General features: G+C 47.5%; 1 protein-coding gene across 2 annotated transcripts in view; it reads left to right on the top strand.

Annotated features, from left to right (window-relative positions):
- Window positions 1-16,371, top strand: part of LOC144944600 (uncharacterized) — a 75,052-nt gene extending 58,681 nt beyond the window's left edge. For both annotated transcript variants that reach the window (XM_078872899.1, XM_078872900.1), the window contains exons 37-46: window positions 1,898-2,068; window positions 2,241-2,518; window positions 3,763-3,941; window positions 7,181-7,274; window positions 8,477-8,585; window positions 9,925-10,053; window positions 10,624-10,869; window positions 11,289-11,505; window positions 12,268-12,770; window positions 13,064-16,371. In XM_078872899.1, the coding sequence (XP_078729025.1) occupies window positions 1,898-2,068; window positions 2,241-2,518; window positions 3,763-3,941; window positions 7,181-7,274; window positions 8,477-8,585; window positions 9,925-10,053; window positions 10,624-10,869; window positions 11,289-11,505; window positions 12,268-12,770; window positions 13,064-13,317 (2,180 nt within the window). In that variant the 3' untranslated portion in view covers window positions 13,318-16,371. The remainder of the gene's footprint in view (window positions 1-1,897; window positions 2,069-2,240; window positions 2,519-3,762; window positions 3,942-7,180; window positions 7,275-8,476; window positions 8,586-9,924; window positions 10,054-10,623; window positions 10,870-11,288; window positions 11,506-12,267; window positions 12,771-13,063) is intronic.
- The last annotated feature ends 1,530 nt before the right edge of the window (window positions 16,372-17,901 follow it).

Genomic DNA, 17,901 nt, shown 5'->3' with positions numbered 1-17,901 from the left:
GGCAGCTATCATCCTGGGAAATCTCTTAAGTCGTCCTGGGACATTAAAAGTCCTAGTTTTTAGTCATTTGCATAATAATATTAAATTATGAAATAGATATTATTAAGTCACATGTTCTCCCCTCTTCCGTTATTCTGACTGTTCTAAAAACGGTATGTCTCAGTTATATTATTATGTTTACATCCTTTGGACGTGACTGTCCCAGCCAGCCAGCAATACTTTTTATATTTTATAGAGCTCTGTCTCTGCCTGTCTCTTGAGTTCTGGACTTCATCACAATATATTTTGTATCTCACCCACTTCCCTCCCCCTAATACAGGTTTTTTTGGGTTAGGTTGTTAAACCTGCCACCACCCGACACAACAAATTAGTAAGGTTTGTCACGTAAACAGAACGTGCCAATTCGTTTCTAGTACAGCACACCAGTTGTGTGTTGCAGAGCAAATCCACAACATTTACAATCTGAGTACCGTGAAAGCCTACGTGTTAATCTTCCCTCCCCCTCTCTCCCTGTATCTCTCACCTTTCACCCTCGATCTCGTTATTCCCACCTCGACCTTTCCCGTCTCAATCTCTCTTGCCTCTCCATAATCCTCCCTCCCATTACTCGTCGTTTTCCCTCGCTCTGCTCTTTCGGTTTTTCTCTCTTTCCTCTCCGTTTCATGCCCTTTCACTCTTTCACTTGCCCCTTTCCGTTCTTCTCAGTCTCCTTCTCCGTCCTCCATGTCCTTCCTGCACCTCCCCTCCTCGATCCATACCTTTCAACCCCTTAGCAGTGCCCAACTTATCACAGACCAATTCAGACTTTATTGGTCAGCTTGTGCCCTTACAAATCTCAACGTCCATACTACAAAGTCCCGTTACAAGGAAGAAACACAAACAAATAGACAAACATTTTTTGTTGCCTGTATTGAAACGGCTGTATGCACCGTATGGGCCTGATAACTCAATTCCCCTGTGCAAGGATACGGGTAAACTGTATGGGTTGACAAGTATGTCTATCTCCCTATCCGCCGCTATCTCCTCTATCGTATGTGCGCTGAGTCCATGGTCAGGATGGGGGGGGGGGGAGCGTGCCGTTAGTTCGATGCACAAACCTGGCTCAATACCGTGGGATCCGGGTGACTTCGCCACTGTGCAAGCATATTTGGCTGTGCGCGAGCCAGAAATGCAGGCGGGAATCCATCCTGCGAAGTTTTTGTTATAATATAATATGACTAGCTTTACTACCCGGCTTCGCCCGGGACTTGGATTCTTGTCTTGGATTGATACACGGCCTATGCGGAGGGTTGGGGGGGGGGGTGCGTGATGTCAGCAGGCACACTGCGTGACGCTTCCGCATGCGGGTGACGTGACAGAGATGTGACGTCACCACTCGGCATGCAAAATACATACATTTCAAGTTTGTTGAATGTCGGGAAGTATGCTAAATATTTCGAACAGACACACATATTCACAAATTTCCCTTTTTATATAGATTATTGTTGCACTTGTTTACCCAGCAAAGCCTCTTGAGTCTCAAGATGTTTGTCAGGAGGGTCATGCCAAGCTTTTACAGTGGGGGATAACATTTTATATGTTCATTTGAATTTTTTTGGCAAATTTGTTCATGACACCGATTCGCAATGGCTTCCTACTCTCAGAATGAAGTCACCAGATCTTGAACTTCTGCTGTGAAGCAGGCGGCACGTATTTTCTCAGTTAATACACCGACAATATTAACCAGGGCGGCCTGCCGGATACGAGTCAGGAACCTCTGCAACAGGCGGCTAATATGCCACCGCTCGACCTTGTCACCGGCCAAAGGGATGACAGCCCTACCTGGGGCGGGGGGGGCCCTGGTGTTGATGCGGTGTCTGCTCCTCCCTCACCCCGCTGCCCCCCATCCCCTCTGCAGCCACGCTCTCCAAGGAGCGCATCTTCCCCACCAAGCGCAACTGCTGGGTGTCGCTGGAGAGCCGGCCCCTCGTTGCCGATGACCGCAACCTGGAGGCCCTCTTCCGGGACGAGGAGAAGGTTTGCTTCCTCAGCCTTCCCGACATCGGTGCCAGTCAGAGGAACAAACAACGTGAGTGCCGTTCACCGCTCGCTTGGCCTCCCCTTTCGCTCGTTTGTACGAAACATGTTTATTAACTCGTATTGTCTGTGCAGTTTGTTGCTGGCCGCTTGGCATTTCAAGCCTTTTTTGGCCCTCTGTGAGGAAAACCAGGAGGAAAGTTTGTTGTTGGGTTGTTTCACAGCCGACAGGTTGCACATGCGGACAGTCAAGGTGAACCCTGACATGAGGGACCTCTTCCTGCGGATCTGCGACGTGGGCCAGCTCTCCGGCTGCGTGAGGACGCGCCTCGAGACCGAGAATTACCGCCCGTGCGCACCGCTGCGGCTGCTGGTGGGGCACCTCGTGCCGCACGTCCAGGCCTTCCTGATGTCGCGCGGCGACGCCTTCCGCCACGTGTACGACGAGCTCACGCTGCAGCGGAACATCGCTGCCACGCTCAAGACGATGAACTTCAGCCAGGTAGGGATAGGGGGAGTGAGCGAGCGCGCATGTGCGCGTGCGCCATCAACTCGACGGGTCCGTTTGTATTTCAAGTGTGGGCTTCTGGGTTGTGCCTCTCGAGTTTCTTCACGCACTACTTGCTGTGGGCATGTTCAGCAGTTAAATTAGCTTCAGCAATTGAATTAACCTCAGGAGTTGAATTAACTCCTGAAGGTGGCCCCATAATCAGTCGCGCGTGGTGAAAGCATTGGTGTGTGGTGAAAGCTTAAGGGAAGAAATACTCAACGCGCACGGCCCAATCAGGAAAACTACGCTGCGTCGGTACAATTGGTATTCACGCCATCCTTATGGCACAAGATGATTATAGTCTGCAGTAGTTTCATAGTACAGGAAGTCCTTGCTGCTATGTGGCTTCACCCAATTGGGTAATTTGCGAGGAACGATCAAAGTTGTAAAATGTGAACCGTGACACCATTGGCACGCGTGGCCTCCTCTTGAGGAGTGGGTGTGGCATTGGCGAGGTGGCTTCTGGTGGCTCAAGAAGGAACTCGCATGTACCTCCGATTAGTATGGTGCGAAACAAGTTAAACATGCATACATGCCATTGTTTAGATTATTTTACCGACGCACGGACCAATATTTGATTTATTATGACAACCCCCTTCGTCTGTGCACTCAAAACTCATTGTGTTGTTGTGGAGGATTTTGGGTTAAAGCATATTTAAGCAAGTACTCCCGTCTATCTCCAGATGTTTATTTGTTTCATATAATTAGCTCATTGGCTTATTGGCCTTCAAGAGCAATACTATCCAGCAGCATTTGTTTTATCATCATGATCAATAAACATGTAATTATCATATTTATAATCTTCTCAAGTTATACACAAATGTGTTCGTGGAATTTGCATGAAAAGTTTATGATTTCAAAACCTACGTGGTAAAGTCACGTAGTTATTGGAGCAAACAACACAGAAAAAAACTGTGGTTGTGAAGTATTTAGTGGTGAAGTATGGTCACACAACCGCCATGCTTGACAATGCTCTGTGGGGAGGCCTTCATCCAGCAGTGAATTGACAAACTGTATAAAACAATATCTGTGTAATTCTACAAATGTAATCATCACATGTTCACCCCATAGATTGAAAACTCATTTCTTTAGAACTACTTTTTGTGTTTTAGTTTGTTGTCCTACCCTCGCACCTCCGATTAGCACGGTTGGCTACGTACGGTGTGAAAGAAGTTCTCCTCCTCCGCCTTCCACAGGTGGGAAAGCTGTACGTGCTGCACACTCTCACGCTCCCGGGCGGCCCTGACGGCTCAGACGGCTCGCTGCTCGTGCGGACGGTGGAGGCGTCGTGCCGCCTGCAGGACACCGGGGACCTCTGCATCCAGAAGGACCACGTGCAGGACAACGCCGTGCGCGAGCTCGTCGACATTTTCAAGTGAGGAACCGCGTTTGCTCCTTTGCCGTCTATGGCGGCTGCCTGCGCCATCGTTTATCGATTCCCCTTTTCGACCGGCGAATTCGAGCTGAGCGAGCGCGGGATTCTCGTCGCACCGTTGGCTTTTCCACTGGCAATGTGCCTTGCCGAGGCAGAACCACACTGCGATTTGACGGCACAAGACAATCTCAAACTAAACTAAAAATTGTATTTTACCAGGTAAGGCTCACTTAATTCTAGCTTGTTTTCAGAAACTTAACAAAGTAGCTTATGTAGATATTTACAGCAGCCAGTTACTCGAAGCGCATGTTTTTAAATGTGGAAGGAAAAACCGGAGAACCTGAAGAAAAATCCATGCGACCACGGGGAGAATATGCAAACTCCTAATATACAGTCGTCAGGGTTGGGATCGAACCCACGGCCTCCTGTATACCAAGCGAGGTAGTTAACATCTCACCACCGTGGCGCCCGAGATAGATCTGAATCTAGATCTGAATCTATCTCGGGGCGAAGCAGAGCCAGGAGTGGGGATGGTGACACGTGTTCTCACTGCCTCTGCCTTCAGTCGGTACAGTGTGAGGACATGTCGTCGTATTAACACAAACACACCTTCCTTTTTGCAGTCACCATAGGTAGCAAGATAATTGTTGAGAGGCTGTAGATCAGTGGTAGGCAACCTACAGCCCAAGGCCCCCTCGTGGTGGCCTGGTCTCAGTGTGTCCGGGATGATGTCTGGGGGGGCCACGATTAGTGCACAAGTACCATGTCAAGCTTGCGGCCCACTGAGGCGAAGGAGGGCTGCCCATGTGGCCCACTAACTAGCCGAGGTTGTCCATTCCTGCTATAGATGTAACGACCTGGGCAGTGCACTTAAATTTGTCTTCTGATGTCTCCCTCTGATTAACGCTCGGTATCTTCACTTTGTCGCCTGCATAACAATGTGTTGGGCGCTGCACGGCCTGTCATTCCACATGGCCACAGTCATGCTCTCTCTCTCCTCACTTCATTAATGCCTGCAAAAGCTACTTACGTTTAGTAGGGTCGGCCTAGAATCCATCTCGGGCATATCTGCATTGCAATGAATATGAGGGCAATTTTCTATTGTGTGGGCTACATGTCCAGCATGCCCAGACCTAGTTAGTGACAGTTGGCATCGAGGAGCCTTCATGTACACAACGTGGCTTTGAGATGTCATGGACTGATATGGTACGGGAGGGTATGCGGCAGAGCCTCCTTGCCGATTGGCCGGTGCCAGTGGGGCCGGGATCTTCTTCTGTAGAGGAGGTCCATGCGGCTTCTATTGAGCAGCTGGTAGTGCCAGTGTTCCAGCGCCAGCAGCAACACTGTGTGTGCGAAGGAGCGTCGCTCACTCCGAGCAGCACGTCAGGTGGCAAACGCATTCATTCCATTATGAGACCTCCTTTGCCAGTAGCAAGATATAGTAATAGGTTTTTACCCTTTTATCTGGCACCAAAACTGACACCTTATACAAGGGATCATGTTTGCAATAACCACAACACAAGCAGTCAAAATGCATTTTGACTGCTTGTTTTGTGGTTATTGCTGCTTGTGTTGTGGTTATTGCAAACATGATCCCTTGTATAAAGGTGTCAGTTTTGGTGCATTCATTTCACTCTGTTAATCCGTTGCACTTGAGATCTGTGCTCTGACCACCTCCCACAGCCACCTTTTTGCCAATCCAAATGTAAACGTGGTCAGGCACAAACCCAATGGTGAAATTGACTCTGCATGAAGTAGTGAATGGCATCCTTTTTTGCTTGTGTGTTGTATTTTTATTATGTTTACTACTTACATGACCGTCTATGGGCTTGGTTCTTCACACTTACAGGAACTGTTGGTACCTTAATTCTGTTGGCCGTGCCTTGATCAAATGCTGAACTTGAGATTGGTTCCTAGAAGTCGTCTAAAATCAGGAGGGGCGAGGGACTTGCGTTGCTCTGCTCCCTATGGAACCCTATTCCAAGTTACATCATCTGAGAGCTGAGCTATGTTAACACGTGATGATGCTGATTGTAATCTCCCTGCCTCTGGAACCCTTTTCGAAGTCACATGATCTGAGAGCGGAGCTACGTTGACACATGATGATGGTGTTTATAATTTCCAGCAAAATGTCGAGCAAGCAAAATTTCCAAATTGTCAACATTTTGCTCCATTTTCAGCATTTCTCCTCCGGTTTGCTGAAAAAAAAATGTTTTCCAAATTTTGGCATGAGACATATTGGTTTTATGGGCTTCGTTGGGTGATGTAGCTTTACAGCTCTATTTGACATTTCTGTTTCATTTATTTGGTATAGCCCTGTGAGCCATTCGGCTCTTGAATCAGGAGCAACCGCAACAAACAAAAAACTAAAACATGAACAAGAAAACATCTTAAAGTGACTATGCGCAAACAGAAAAATCCAGGGTAAAAAAGCAAAAACTTCCAGAAAAAGCACCGTATACCAACGCTGTGTGCAAAAATCCCAGTGGGATGCAAGTCAAACAACAACAACAACCACAAGACAACTTAGATTAAAGCCATCAGTCTAACTCCGTACTACAACAAACAAACATGGCCAAACCAAAAAACTTTTTGAAATCACCAAAATGAAGCCATGAAAGCAACATTGATCATAGGAACTGTGACCGAAATTTCACAATAAACGACATAAACAACATGTGCCACCAAACCCTGTAGCCATAGCTGGCTGCATGAGTCAACATTTTGCTCCACTAACCCAAACGAAAACAATTATGAATCTTAATGTATTTTTGTGAAAGCCTACGTCTAAAAACAAATGTTTTCTCGTTTTCTTTATTTTAGAATCTGGGTTGATTGTACGATGGCTTTGAGCTTTAAGTGTAAAGCACCGACGAGATGCTCTTGTGCGTGAAGGGCGTGGTATAAAAGCGACATCGTTGTCTGTATTCTTGGTTCTTTCGGTAAAGTCACATAGAAGGGAAACAATAAAATAATAAAAATATAAAACAATACAATTCTCACGACGTTTCGACTGCAACACAAGCAATCATGAGGTGTGAAAAACACAGCAAGAAAATTTGAAAAAAGTGGCGGTTTTTTCGTCTAAAATCAGGAGGGGCAAAACGTCGTGAGAATTTTATTGTTTTATATTTTTATTATTTTATTGTTTCCCTTCTACGTGACTTGACCGAAAGAACCAAGAATATTAATCCCTGCAGTCACGAAAGCTTTAAATCAAAATCGTTGTCTGTGTTTAGGGAGCTGGCTCGGTTGTTCAGCTGCGAGGACAAAGATTGTCAGCGGGACCTCGAGAACTTCCTCCACAAACTCTCGACCACCATGAACAACCAGGTTGGTCGCCAAAACATTTTAAATGCTTTGGGGGGTGGGGAGAGGGCGGCGTAGGGATAGCCCACTTATACCTCACAACGATCAACCCACCCAACAACGCAACCAAGTACGACTGAGTGGCAGACGTTTTACACTGATTGGGTTTTTTAAAGTAATGTCAGAGCCAATTTTGATTTCTGGAAATGTACCTAATTTTACGTTGATTTCTATTCGTGCGGGATTTTCAATTTCATCTGCAACGTGCTTAATTTTGTGCTGATTTTTGTTTGCTTCATTGCCATTAATTTATTTCATGTTATTGCTTTTTGACGTCTTGGTGACCCAGGCAATTCTATAAAACGAAAATTAAACCTTGAGTTCGAACTAAAAATTGTTCCTGCACTCTTGAAGGCCTCTCTGTAGCCTGCTTACTTTAAGACCTGAGAATTGTCATCTTATCCGTATCCAAACTGAATCCTCAACTCTCAAGCAAGTCAGGCTTCGGATGTGGATGTCGAACAAACGCCCGCTTCTTCAATAAGTGACTTCTTTGATTATTCGGATAACAATTATGCTCCTCTGTATCGATCAATCAAAGCCTTGACATTGTTGACCATAATAACAGACGGCCAGCATGTGGAATTAGCACTGAAGTGGTAGCTATTTCATAGATTACTTGAGGGAAATAAAACTTCAAAGGATCCAGCAGATACCTCTATGGTCTCTAACAGTCATCCTGTGCTCATAATACCGTTTATAGATATGCGAGCTAGAAAGTGAGCCCAGATTCAATCTTTATGCTGATACGATACTTTTCAATATCTTTGTCACTTTCCCCAAATGTTATCCGGATTGTCCTGTCGGAGCCGCGCCTCGGGGAGACAAGAATCCCATGTGGATCTCGCGCAGCACAGTGCACAAAACTGCTGAGATCGCTCTGAGCGACCTCTGATTCACAAACTGGAGGCAGCACTTTCCCAGCTCCACTGCTGCAGAGAGCTGCGTTTGTCGCACGACGGTCGACATATTTTTAATGATCGTGCGATGGGTGTCGGTCATGCCAATTCAACGTTCTGACCTCTGTGCCACTGGGCCACCTTTGCTGATGATGCGATCCTCCCTACGACTGCCACTTCTGTGAACGCCCCAATACATCGTTTATCTCCTGCCGGCTACTCAAGCCTTAATCGACCCAATTGATGTGCCGGTCTGTGCTTGCGCAGTCCCCCAACAACCTACGCAGGTTTCTGGCCGGCGAAGGCGTTGAAGATTTGCCCGAGGATGAGCCCAGGTGGATGGTGCCAAAACCGGCCGTGGAGGAGAATCCGCCAGGTGCGGTCCCCTTGCTCACCGCCACACTCACCACACACCTCACCAACCACACTCGCCTCACAAACTGCACGCACTCAATGCACCCACTGCACTCAACGGGCCAACCTCACTCGCCTCACTCACTACCCCAATCATACTCACCACCCCAATCACACTCACCTGACCAACTGCACTCAACACACAAATGCCACTCGCCACACTCACCACACTCATCTCATCCACTGGACCAACCTCGCTCATCTCACCAATCAAACTCATCTCAACCACTGCATTCACCAGACCACAACCACACTCGTCTCGCCAGCCACACTCGCCACACCAACCGTACTCCTCTCACTCACAAATCACACCCATCAGGCACATTCGTGGCCAGTAGATGGCAGCATGGAAAGTAGGTTCCTGAGAAATAAAAAAAATACAATACAGTACTGTATGATTATTTTTATTCTCTTATAGGAGTGAGATCTCAGGTAAGCCTAATTGCTCCCACAAACATATTATTTGGTGAGGAATTGACCAGACATCTCAAACAGAGGCTCCTGTGGATGAAGTCACGTCCGCGTCTCCCTGCTCGACCGAGCGTGGTTCGAGTTGCGATCTTATCCAGTTGCTCGTCAGCAATTTAAGTAGATTGTCAGCAAATAGGAACAATTGAAGCGCTTGCCAATCCACTTGAATATCCGCTTGCCAGAGGCTCAATAATTCAGTCCCTCAGTTCGATTGATCTCCCCTCCTCTCGTTCAAGACAATGGACTACTGTGGGTCCTCAAGCTTTCCAGGACACCCCTCATTGTGACCTCACTTCTCTGGGGTTTGATTTCTCATACTCTTAGTTTTTTCGGTAAAGTCACGTAGGTAAAAAAAAATTAAATTAAATTAAAATTAATAAAAATAAAATAATAAAAATCACGACGTTTCAGAGGCAACACAAGTCTCCGTCATCAGGTGGGACCGTCACAGCCAGATTTGCTGTATCAAGTGAGGCAGGGATTCCAAGATGCAAGTTCTTAACTACAAGCTAAGGGCGAGGAGAAGGGGGGGAACTTATCAGAATGTGGTAGCCAATGAATGGAACGTATTTGGAGGGGGGGGGTCCAGGCTAAAAGAGAGCACGAGGTGTAAGTAGACGTAGACGTGGACGTGTTTGTGCGCAAGCCCCTGTTGGTGCACGTGATAACGTATTGGAAGGGGGGGGGGGGCTAAAAGAGAGCACGAGGTGTATGTGGACCTGTTTGTGCACAAGCACCTGTTGGTGCACATGATAGAAGAGAACGAAAATGCCCATGTTGTTTTTACCAGTGTTGGCTGACAATCAGATACGATTGATTTCTCACCGCAGCGCCCAAGCGCCCGGAGCCTAAACCCAGAGAGGTGGTCGCAGCGCCCAAGGAAGAGACGGACGAGGGCCCCAGCTTGACCTGCTGGCCACCCCGCGCCAGCATGGCCCTCAACACCAACGCGGCGCCAAGTACGTGAGACACGCAGAGAGAGACATTGAGCGAGACGGAGAGATGTGAATTTCCTTCCTTTGCCATCACAAAAGTACAACCAGTGTGTGATGTTGTGTTACGTTACCAACACGTGTGTAAATGGTAGAGTGGTGGCTCAGTGGTTAGGGCACGGTACTGTGAAACCCGGCGAATTGAGTTTAATTCCCGGCCACGGCTAACATAAGTTATCCGGTTTGTTCCCAAAGATAAAAAAAACATCCAAATGTAATGAGGATTAGCAAAACTATCACAATGTTGAAAACCTGACCACACATTTTTCACTTGGATTTCCACATAGAACCATTACCCCCCCCCCGACTGTGAAAACTTGACAGGGCCCTCCTGAAAAACAGTTTTGAGACTCACGCAGTGAAGCTTTGCTGGGTAAATAAGCGCAATAATAAATAATACCCCCGATTTAGGAAAACTTTAAATACAGTGAACGTTTCCCTGTTGTACATCGCGTCTTTCTTCTCTGCCTGCTGGGCGCCACTTGACTTGCAGCAGGGAATATGTCGGGTGCTAACTCTGTCCTTTCCCTTCGCCAGCATGCGCTCGCAAGACACTGATGGAGAACATCGAAAAGATGTTCCCTTCGCCGCAACCGGAGCACACGCCGCAGCAGCACACAGAGCGCCACTTCACGGCGCAGGGCGGGGAGCCTGGGGGCGCCTTGCCACACCTGCCCGGCGCCGCACCGCAGGGCTGCAACCCGGCACACGGACAGAGGTCGGGGAGCGGCCCCTCGCGCGAAGAGGGAGACGTTTACCCGCACGGGCCCTCTGCTGCCGCCGGTACAGCCACCGGCACGGGTCCTCGTTGATCTTAGCGGCGCGGTTTAGATGATACGCGGTATAATGTTGTATATTCCACAAATGAAAGACTGCATCCATCACGGCTTATCCGCAGAAAATCGGGTCCAGATATAAAAATTTTGTTGGTCCAAAAAAATAAGTTTTTTTAGCAAGATTCTTAAACCGTCGGTGATGTCACTCACATGACATCATGTCCACTGGCCTATCCTGCCAAAAATTATGTCACGTGGCACCGTCAGCATTGTTGGAAGAACGTAAATGATCCGAATGTCAACAATTTACATTAATTATCCTTAAAATCTGAAATCCCAAATGCTTAAATCTAAACTTCATCCTGCAATCACTTGTAGCCGCAGGGTTTTGTTGCTGATGGTTACGCCCGCCACCTTTTTTCTTAGATGGCCAGGCACAGCTGAAGCGACCCGCGTCGTTGAGCGCAGACGGCCGCTCCAGTGACGAGTCCAAGGACCCAGAGGGGTCGCAGTCCACGAGCCGGGGGGCCACTCGGTCCCCGTCCGCTCTTGCCGACTCGGAAGCCGGGGCCCAGCGGCGCCCTGCAGGCTCCGTGGGGCCTCCCCAGCACCCACCGCAGCGCGTGGACGGTGCTCCGTCTGGGTGAGGGCCGCCCCACCGGGCGCAACCGCTCTGTCCTTGCGTACGGTGGCAGCAAATGCGTTCGTGAGACGATGGTCAATGTCGAGGCCTCCTGGCCACGACGAAGAAGGCTTCAGGAGAGAGAGTTGGTGTGGTTGTGTCCCTCCGTTGAAGGAGCGACAGACTACGGTGGCTTACTTGTGTGGTCCGTAGTTTGGGTTGCATGGCCACGATCGCACTCCTGTGGCTCGTCTGTACTTTTCCATTTATGAAGTTGTGTGCGTCGGCCTGGTGGTTTTCTGATGCGGTTGATGGGTGGGGATAGTAGACTTTTTGCGGCCCACCTGGTACGTGTTTTCTTAAATGCAATGAATACCGTCATCAAGGCGAAATGGACATCGTTAATTCAAGTATAGCTCAGAGGTCAACACGCATTTTGCTGTTCAACCGGTTTCTATTTGACACCAACGGTTGGGATCCTCAAGCTGCAGTCTGCACCTCTGCGGCCATCTGGAATGCTCTTCCTTCCGATATTAGGAAGCCATTGGTTCTATACACTTTTTAAAATCTAGATTGAAAACTGAATTCTTTCAAACTGTTTTTGCGTTTGGTTTGTTGTCCTACCCCCGCACCTCCGATTAGCACAGTTGGCTACGTACGGTCTGAAAGAAGTTCAGCATACAACACTACCAGTAGCCGTAAAGCTTTTACCCACAATTCTAAAGCTATTCTAAATCGACGTTAAATCCTCGCCACGTTACAATTCCCGCCACCCTCTCGCAGCTCCACAGATGGCGGTGCCCGGCAGAGGGGCGAGGAGGAGGCCACCCGGGGAGGAATCGGCCCCGACGGCGACGCCACTGGCGCCGTCGCCGTTGTCGCGACGCTCCCACGGCCCTGGAGCCGTTTCGACCCCGAGCGCCGTCCGCCGCCGCTGGCGCTCGGCGTCCCCGTGTGGGAGCACGGCCGCTGGCCGCTGGACGGCGGTGCCGGCGAGGAGCTGGCGCTCTCCTCCGAGATGCTGCCCGACCAGCTGGTGCTGCCACCAGAGCACGCCGGCGAGAGCGCTCGGGCCGTAGGACGCTGGGGGGAGCAGCTGGTGCTCGCCTTCCTGCTGGCCTGGAAGGACGACCAGAACGCCTGCCCTCGGCCCACAGCCGTGGAGTGGACGAGCGAGCACGGGCAGAGCGATCTGCCGTACGACTTCGTCGTGCACATGAGCGGCGGTGAGCAGGAGGAGCTCCTCGACGAGCACCGCGCCAACGGTGGCGCCGCCAACGCGGGAGGTGGGTAGATTGAAGCCGCTCGTTGCAACTCCACGTTACCGTGCCAGGGACCTTTGTTTATCAGAAAGCCCGGCAGGTGGGCACGATGGCCACCAATGTCACCAGATGAGAGTGCCGGCGGTCGGTGGAAGGGGTGATCCCGATTCCCAGACCGTGGCCCAGCGGCAGAGCAAACGTCGCACTTTCCAAAGCTCCACCTTTACCTGTCACACTTGCACCCGTGTTCTGCTCTATTTCTCCATTGACCACCGGCCACCCCCTTCCCCCCCCCCCCCCCTCCGCAATGTCCGCAGACGTCGTCTGCAAAGATGCCGCCAACAGCAGAGAGAGAATTATCTACGTGGAGGTGAAGAGCTCGCTGCTGGCGGAGAAGATGCTGTGGGAGATTTCGCCGAAGGAGATGGACCTGGCGCTGAGCCTGGCCGAGCGCTACCACCTGTACCGGGTGTGCAACGCCGGCGACTCGGCAGCCGTGCGCCTGCACCGCGTCACCAACCTGGCGCAGCGCCTGCACCGCAAGCAGCTCAAGCTCTTCCTCTTCGTGTGACGTCGGCGCACTGCGCCTCTCCACTTTTATGTTGTGCGCTGTCTGTGTGTGTGCGTGCGTGCGTGTCTGGCGTGTTTTCAGGTTGTCACCGCGTGCAGTTACGGCACGAGATCCCGACGTTTCGCTCCTACGTGCCTGGGGAGCTTCGCCACAGGAGATCGACGTCGCTCCGAGTTCCCAAACACGTGCAGCGAAATGTCTGAGGTCGTGCCGAACAACGTGCGGCGCAGCCCATAAACACGTTGGAGAGCAGCGCAGCACAACTGCACAAACCTAGACATTCGTAGGTGTGTGTAGGTGCTTGCTCACAGTATACTGCCCCAACAGTCTGTACGGCTGTATGCGGACACTTTGGCTGTTTTGTGCAGAGCTGGCCACTGCTGCTTTATGATCACAGATGTCCATCCATATAATTCCATCTTAGCCAATGATGCAGGCCGACAGACGTTTGGACAGTCAACTTAAAAAAAATATATCTTATCTTTGTTGGGAAGGCCCACACTACCACGCGTTGTGTTTAATGCGTTTAAATTCAACGTGTGGAAGTGCTTTAAAAATTTTGTACGACCAATTTTAGAGTTTTATATTTTTTGGGGAAGACCAAATATTACTACATTTTGGAATCGACAAATGGCAGTAACAGTAAAAAACATTCTAAAGGGGCATTACTTACTACTTTTTGAAGTTTGTAATATTTTTACCATGTTCAGGTAAAACAACCCAATAATACAATTGTTACGTTGTTGAATTTTTACACGAACATTTGAATGGGCAATTAATACTGTATTTTAAACAATGTTTCAATGTTATTATAGATGCTTTGTTTGGGGCAGTCTTGCTTGCCAAGTAGTAGCATCAGTGAGTTTCTAGGAGCAGCAGAACAGAATGTTACATTCCAAGGCCCTATCTCAAGATGAGCCATTACAAAGGTTAGTTTAAAAAAATTCCTATTTTTACAAAGCACAAATTAAAACTTTTATGGATAGGCTCTTTTTAAGAAAAGCTGGAAAAAAATGTTTCCATTAGTCTCTTCTGGAAATGGTCCAGTATACTCCATTGTTCAACTCTTTTAAAGTTTTACGTTTTAGGACTTTTTTAAAGTGATATTTCCAAGAGTAAAATAAAAACATTACAGTGTACATTCCCCGTTACTAATTCCCACTGACAAAATCCGTTACACACCTTTTTTCCCCATTATGGTGAAAATTTGCCGTTTCTATACCAAGCAATTTGTAAAGCATTTAACTGTGCTAACTGAAATTGATGTCGCCGTCCAGAGGCACACTGAATGTTTCTATGGCCCCCGCACATTACAAACCATTGTTTTGCGATGTACTTGAATGTTAATCTTTTGGCAGGTCGCGTGTGGTGGGGCATAGTGTAGGTATGCCAGCCTCTTCTAAGTCCACCTGGCCAGCGTGAAAGAACAGGCCAGATATCTTGTATAAAGGGGCTCCCAAGAGCTCCGACTCGTGGAGGCCCTTCTGCCGGAACTCCAATTTCAGAACTGCAACTTTGCCTTTTACCTTTTTTCACTCCGGTAACAAAAAATGTTTCCTCTCTCAGAAATGTGCATTGGGCACACCACTCCGGCAGAAGGGCATGCAGCTCTGTCCAGGACAATGCGGTAGAGATAAGAACGGAGCTCTTGAACTCAAGAACGGAGATATTTAGTTGATGGATGCTGGTAAATGCACTGGGAAGGAACAACACATTCCTACAGCTGTGTGTGCTTGGTCTTGGTAACAGGACCAAGGTAACAGATGCGGTTGATTAAGACTTTTGGGCTTAGTATATCCAGATTGCGTTGTTGGCATTGTGAGATCACAAAACCCCTTTCAGAGGACGGTAATAGTGAGCAGTGCACAATGCGGTTGTGTCAGGGATGCCCCTTCATCAGCGCCACGTGATGGACCTTGATGCCTCGTAAAGAGAGTCATGTGACTTCGGCTAAATAATTAAGACTTCAGAGATTAATATAACATATGGGAGGTGGAAACCAAGTTTAATTTGTGAGTGTTTTATCGTGTGGGTTTTTGTTGATTCGGCTGAAACCATGGACTTGACATTTTGAAAAGATCATTCAATGGGTGACTGTCCACATTTCAACCCAGGAAGGCAGTCGTCCTGGATTATTGCTCTGAAATGTACATTTGCCTGATCTGTTCTGATATTCTAAACAATGTTTTATGTATAGCGAAACACAAGACTCGTCGTTAAATGCTGTACTTCAATGAGGGCTACACATTTAATCTGATAAATAGTGGTATGCTTAATTGTACATGATAAACATTGATTTATATATACGCTTGTGTAACATAGGTAATACATTTTCAGCATTTTTTTCCAACTTTTGTAATCTTAAAAAAATTTGCATTTACCAAGTACAAGTTTGTTGAGTGGCAATGTTATGTTTTGTGAAAAGCGTTGCTTGTTTTACCCTGTTATCATTTCATATGGCATCGTGAAAATGTAATGGATTCATTTAAAACAGTTTAAACATTTTTAAAGGAAAATGGAACCACATCAGTTTTTTTTCTCAATTTGACATTACAATATTTTAAAATTTGACACTTTCATGTTTTGTTTCTCTCGCGTGCTTTATTAATGTATGTGTGCAATATAGGAAATATTAAATTGGGATGCAGTATTTTAAAAGACGTTTAAACGAACCATTAAACAAATTACCAAGTGACTGCTGGAAAAAGAGGTAGCTGAAGAATTGATGATACCGCTGGGGAAAAAGTCGTAAAATGTTTATGCGGCAAGAACGTTGGTGAATCCTTGCTGTGCTTGTTTGTTGTTGTTGCACCGATGGGAAACTGTTTAATAATAATTCCATTTTAGACAGTGCCACGATGGGTTTCCTTTGTCGGGCAGGTTTCAGGGCAGGTGCAAATCTTCAAGGAAGGATTTATGATCTCTGCAGAATCTTAACATGTTCTTAAGGATCATTTGTGTAACTAAAAAACCCTGTTTGGGTGACATTTTACTGAGTTATCAAAAAACAATGACATTCCTCTGAATTGTGCGAATAAACATCGTTTCAATGTTTCTGTAAATGTCCATTCTCTTTCTCAAACAATGGTCCAAGTTTATTGAATCTCACTCCCTCCGACCTCCAAGAAGTATAAATGTGTGCGCCGCAGCCGCTCCAGTCGGTCACCGGCAGGTTGCCGGTGAGAAAGGTCTGAGAGGTAACTCTGAAACCATTTTATTGTATTGTCTGAACATTTTTAGTTGACCTAATCTTGTGAGTTGCATATTAATGGAAACAGTGACAAAGCCTTAACAAGTTCAGGAATGGCGCACAGTCGTCGTGGCCTTTATCCAGGTTACTGAAGAGGAAATGTGATGCATCCATCATAGCTGTGGTAGTGCAGTACTCTAAAACCAGACTGTTTACTGTGCAGAAAATTGAGTTTTTATGTAACAGTTTGTAATTTTAATTATTTTCCCCAAATATTTTAGCAACTGGAATAGAGATTGGTCTTGATTTGAAGCTTTCGTGACTGCAGGAATCCATACTCTTTGGTTCTTTCGGTAAAGCCACGTAGGTAGAAAAAATAATAGATCACGACGTTTCGATCGCAACGAAAGCAATCGTCATCAGGCCGAACGGAGGGAAGCTGCTGATGTTACGGATGGGCATAGGGGCCGTCCATAAATAACGTCATGCACCTGGGGGTGGGGGTCAGACATGTGTGTCGAAGGGGGGGGGGGGGGGGTTGAGAAATGTGACATCACATCAAAATGCGCAACTTTAAACAAATATAGACAACACATTCTACTGAATTAAATAGACTTAAATAAATGTTTTCAGAGTGCAGCGGCACATTAAATAGGCACTACAATGACAAAAGTTTAAAGCGTTTTGAAGCATGTTTTATTTGGGGGGGGGGTAGAGCTTTGTGACGTCATATTTGAGGGGGGTCTGATTGTGACGATGGGGGGGGGGTCAAAAATCGCGTGACGTCATTTATGGACGGCCCCAGAGTCATAAACGAAGTGGGGGGGGGGCGGCTAGTGATGTTAAAGTGAGAAATTTGCATGTAAATGTACTGTGTAAATATGATTAGCAATTCAATGTATGCTCGCAGTGCGCCGTCACATCGAGGACTGTATGTAAATGTAAGATCAGAAAAAGCTCGGAAAGAACCACAGCCACATCGGATCAAGCAAACGACGGTTGCTGTGTTAGGGAATGTAACTCAGTTGCAAATAACTGCTGATATAGGCAGGTAGGAAGGGAACATCAGAGCCAGTTATGACTTCAACTGGTTAATAACGTCCTTCCAATGATTGCTCAGTTTGTACCCATCTCGGTTGAAATTGTGTCGGTGTTTATATATCTGGATGGCTTCATGAGTGAATTTTTGATGGTAGCCCGAAGGTTTGCAGAGCACCTTGGTCTTGGGAAAAAACAATGTTGTGTTAGCCCACCGCATTCAAGCAGTGATCAGCCACGGCAGAGGTATTGGTCCTCCCATGTTTCAGATCTGCCTTGTGTTCACGAACATGGTCTGAGACATGTCGCTTAGTTTCCCCAATGTAACTACTGCTGCAGACAACTTAGCTTGTAGA

This window comes from Lampetra fluviatilis, chromosome 35 (genome assembly GCF_964198595.1).
Source record: "Lampetra fluviatilis chromosome 35, kcLamFluv1.1, whole genome shotgun sequence".
In the NCBI taxonomy this organism is placed as follows: Eukaryota; Metazoa; Chordata; class Hyperoartia; order Petromyzontiformes; family Petromyzontidae; genus Lampetra; species Lampetra fluviatilis.
This window is presented reverse-complemented; position numbering and strand designations above follow the sequence as displayed.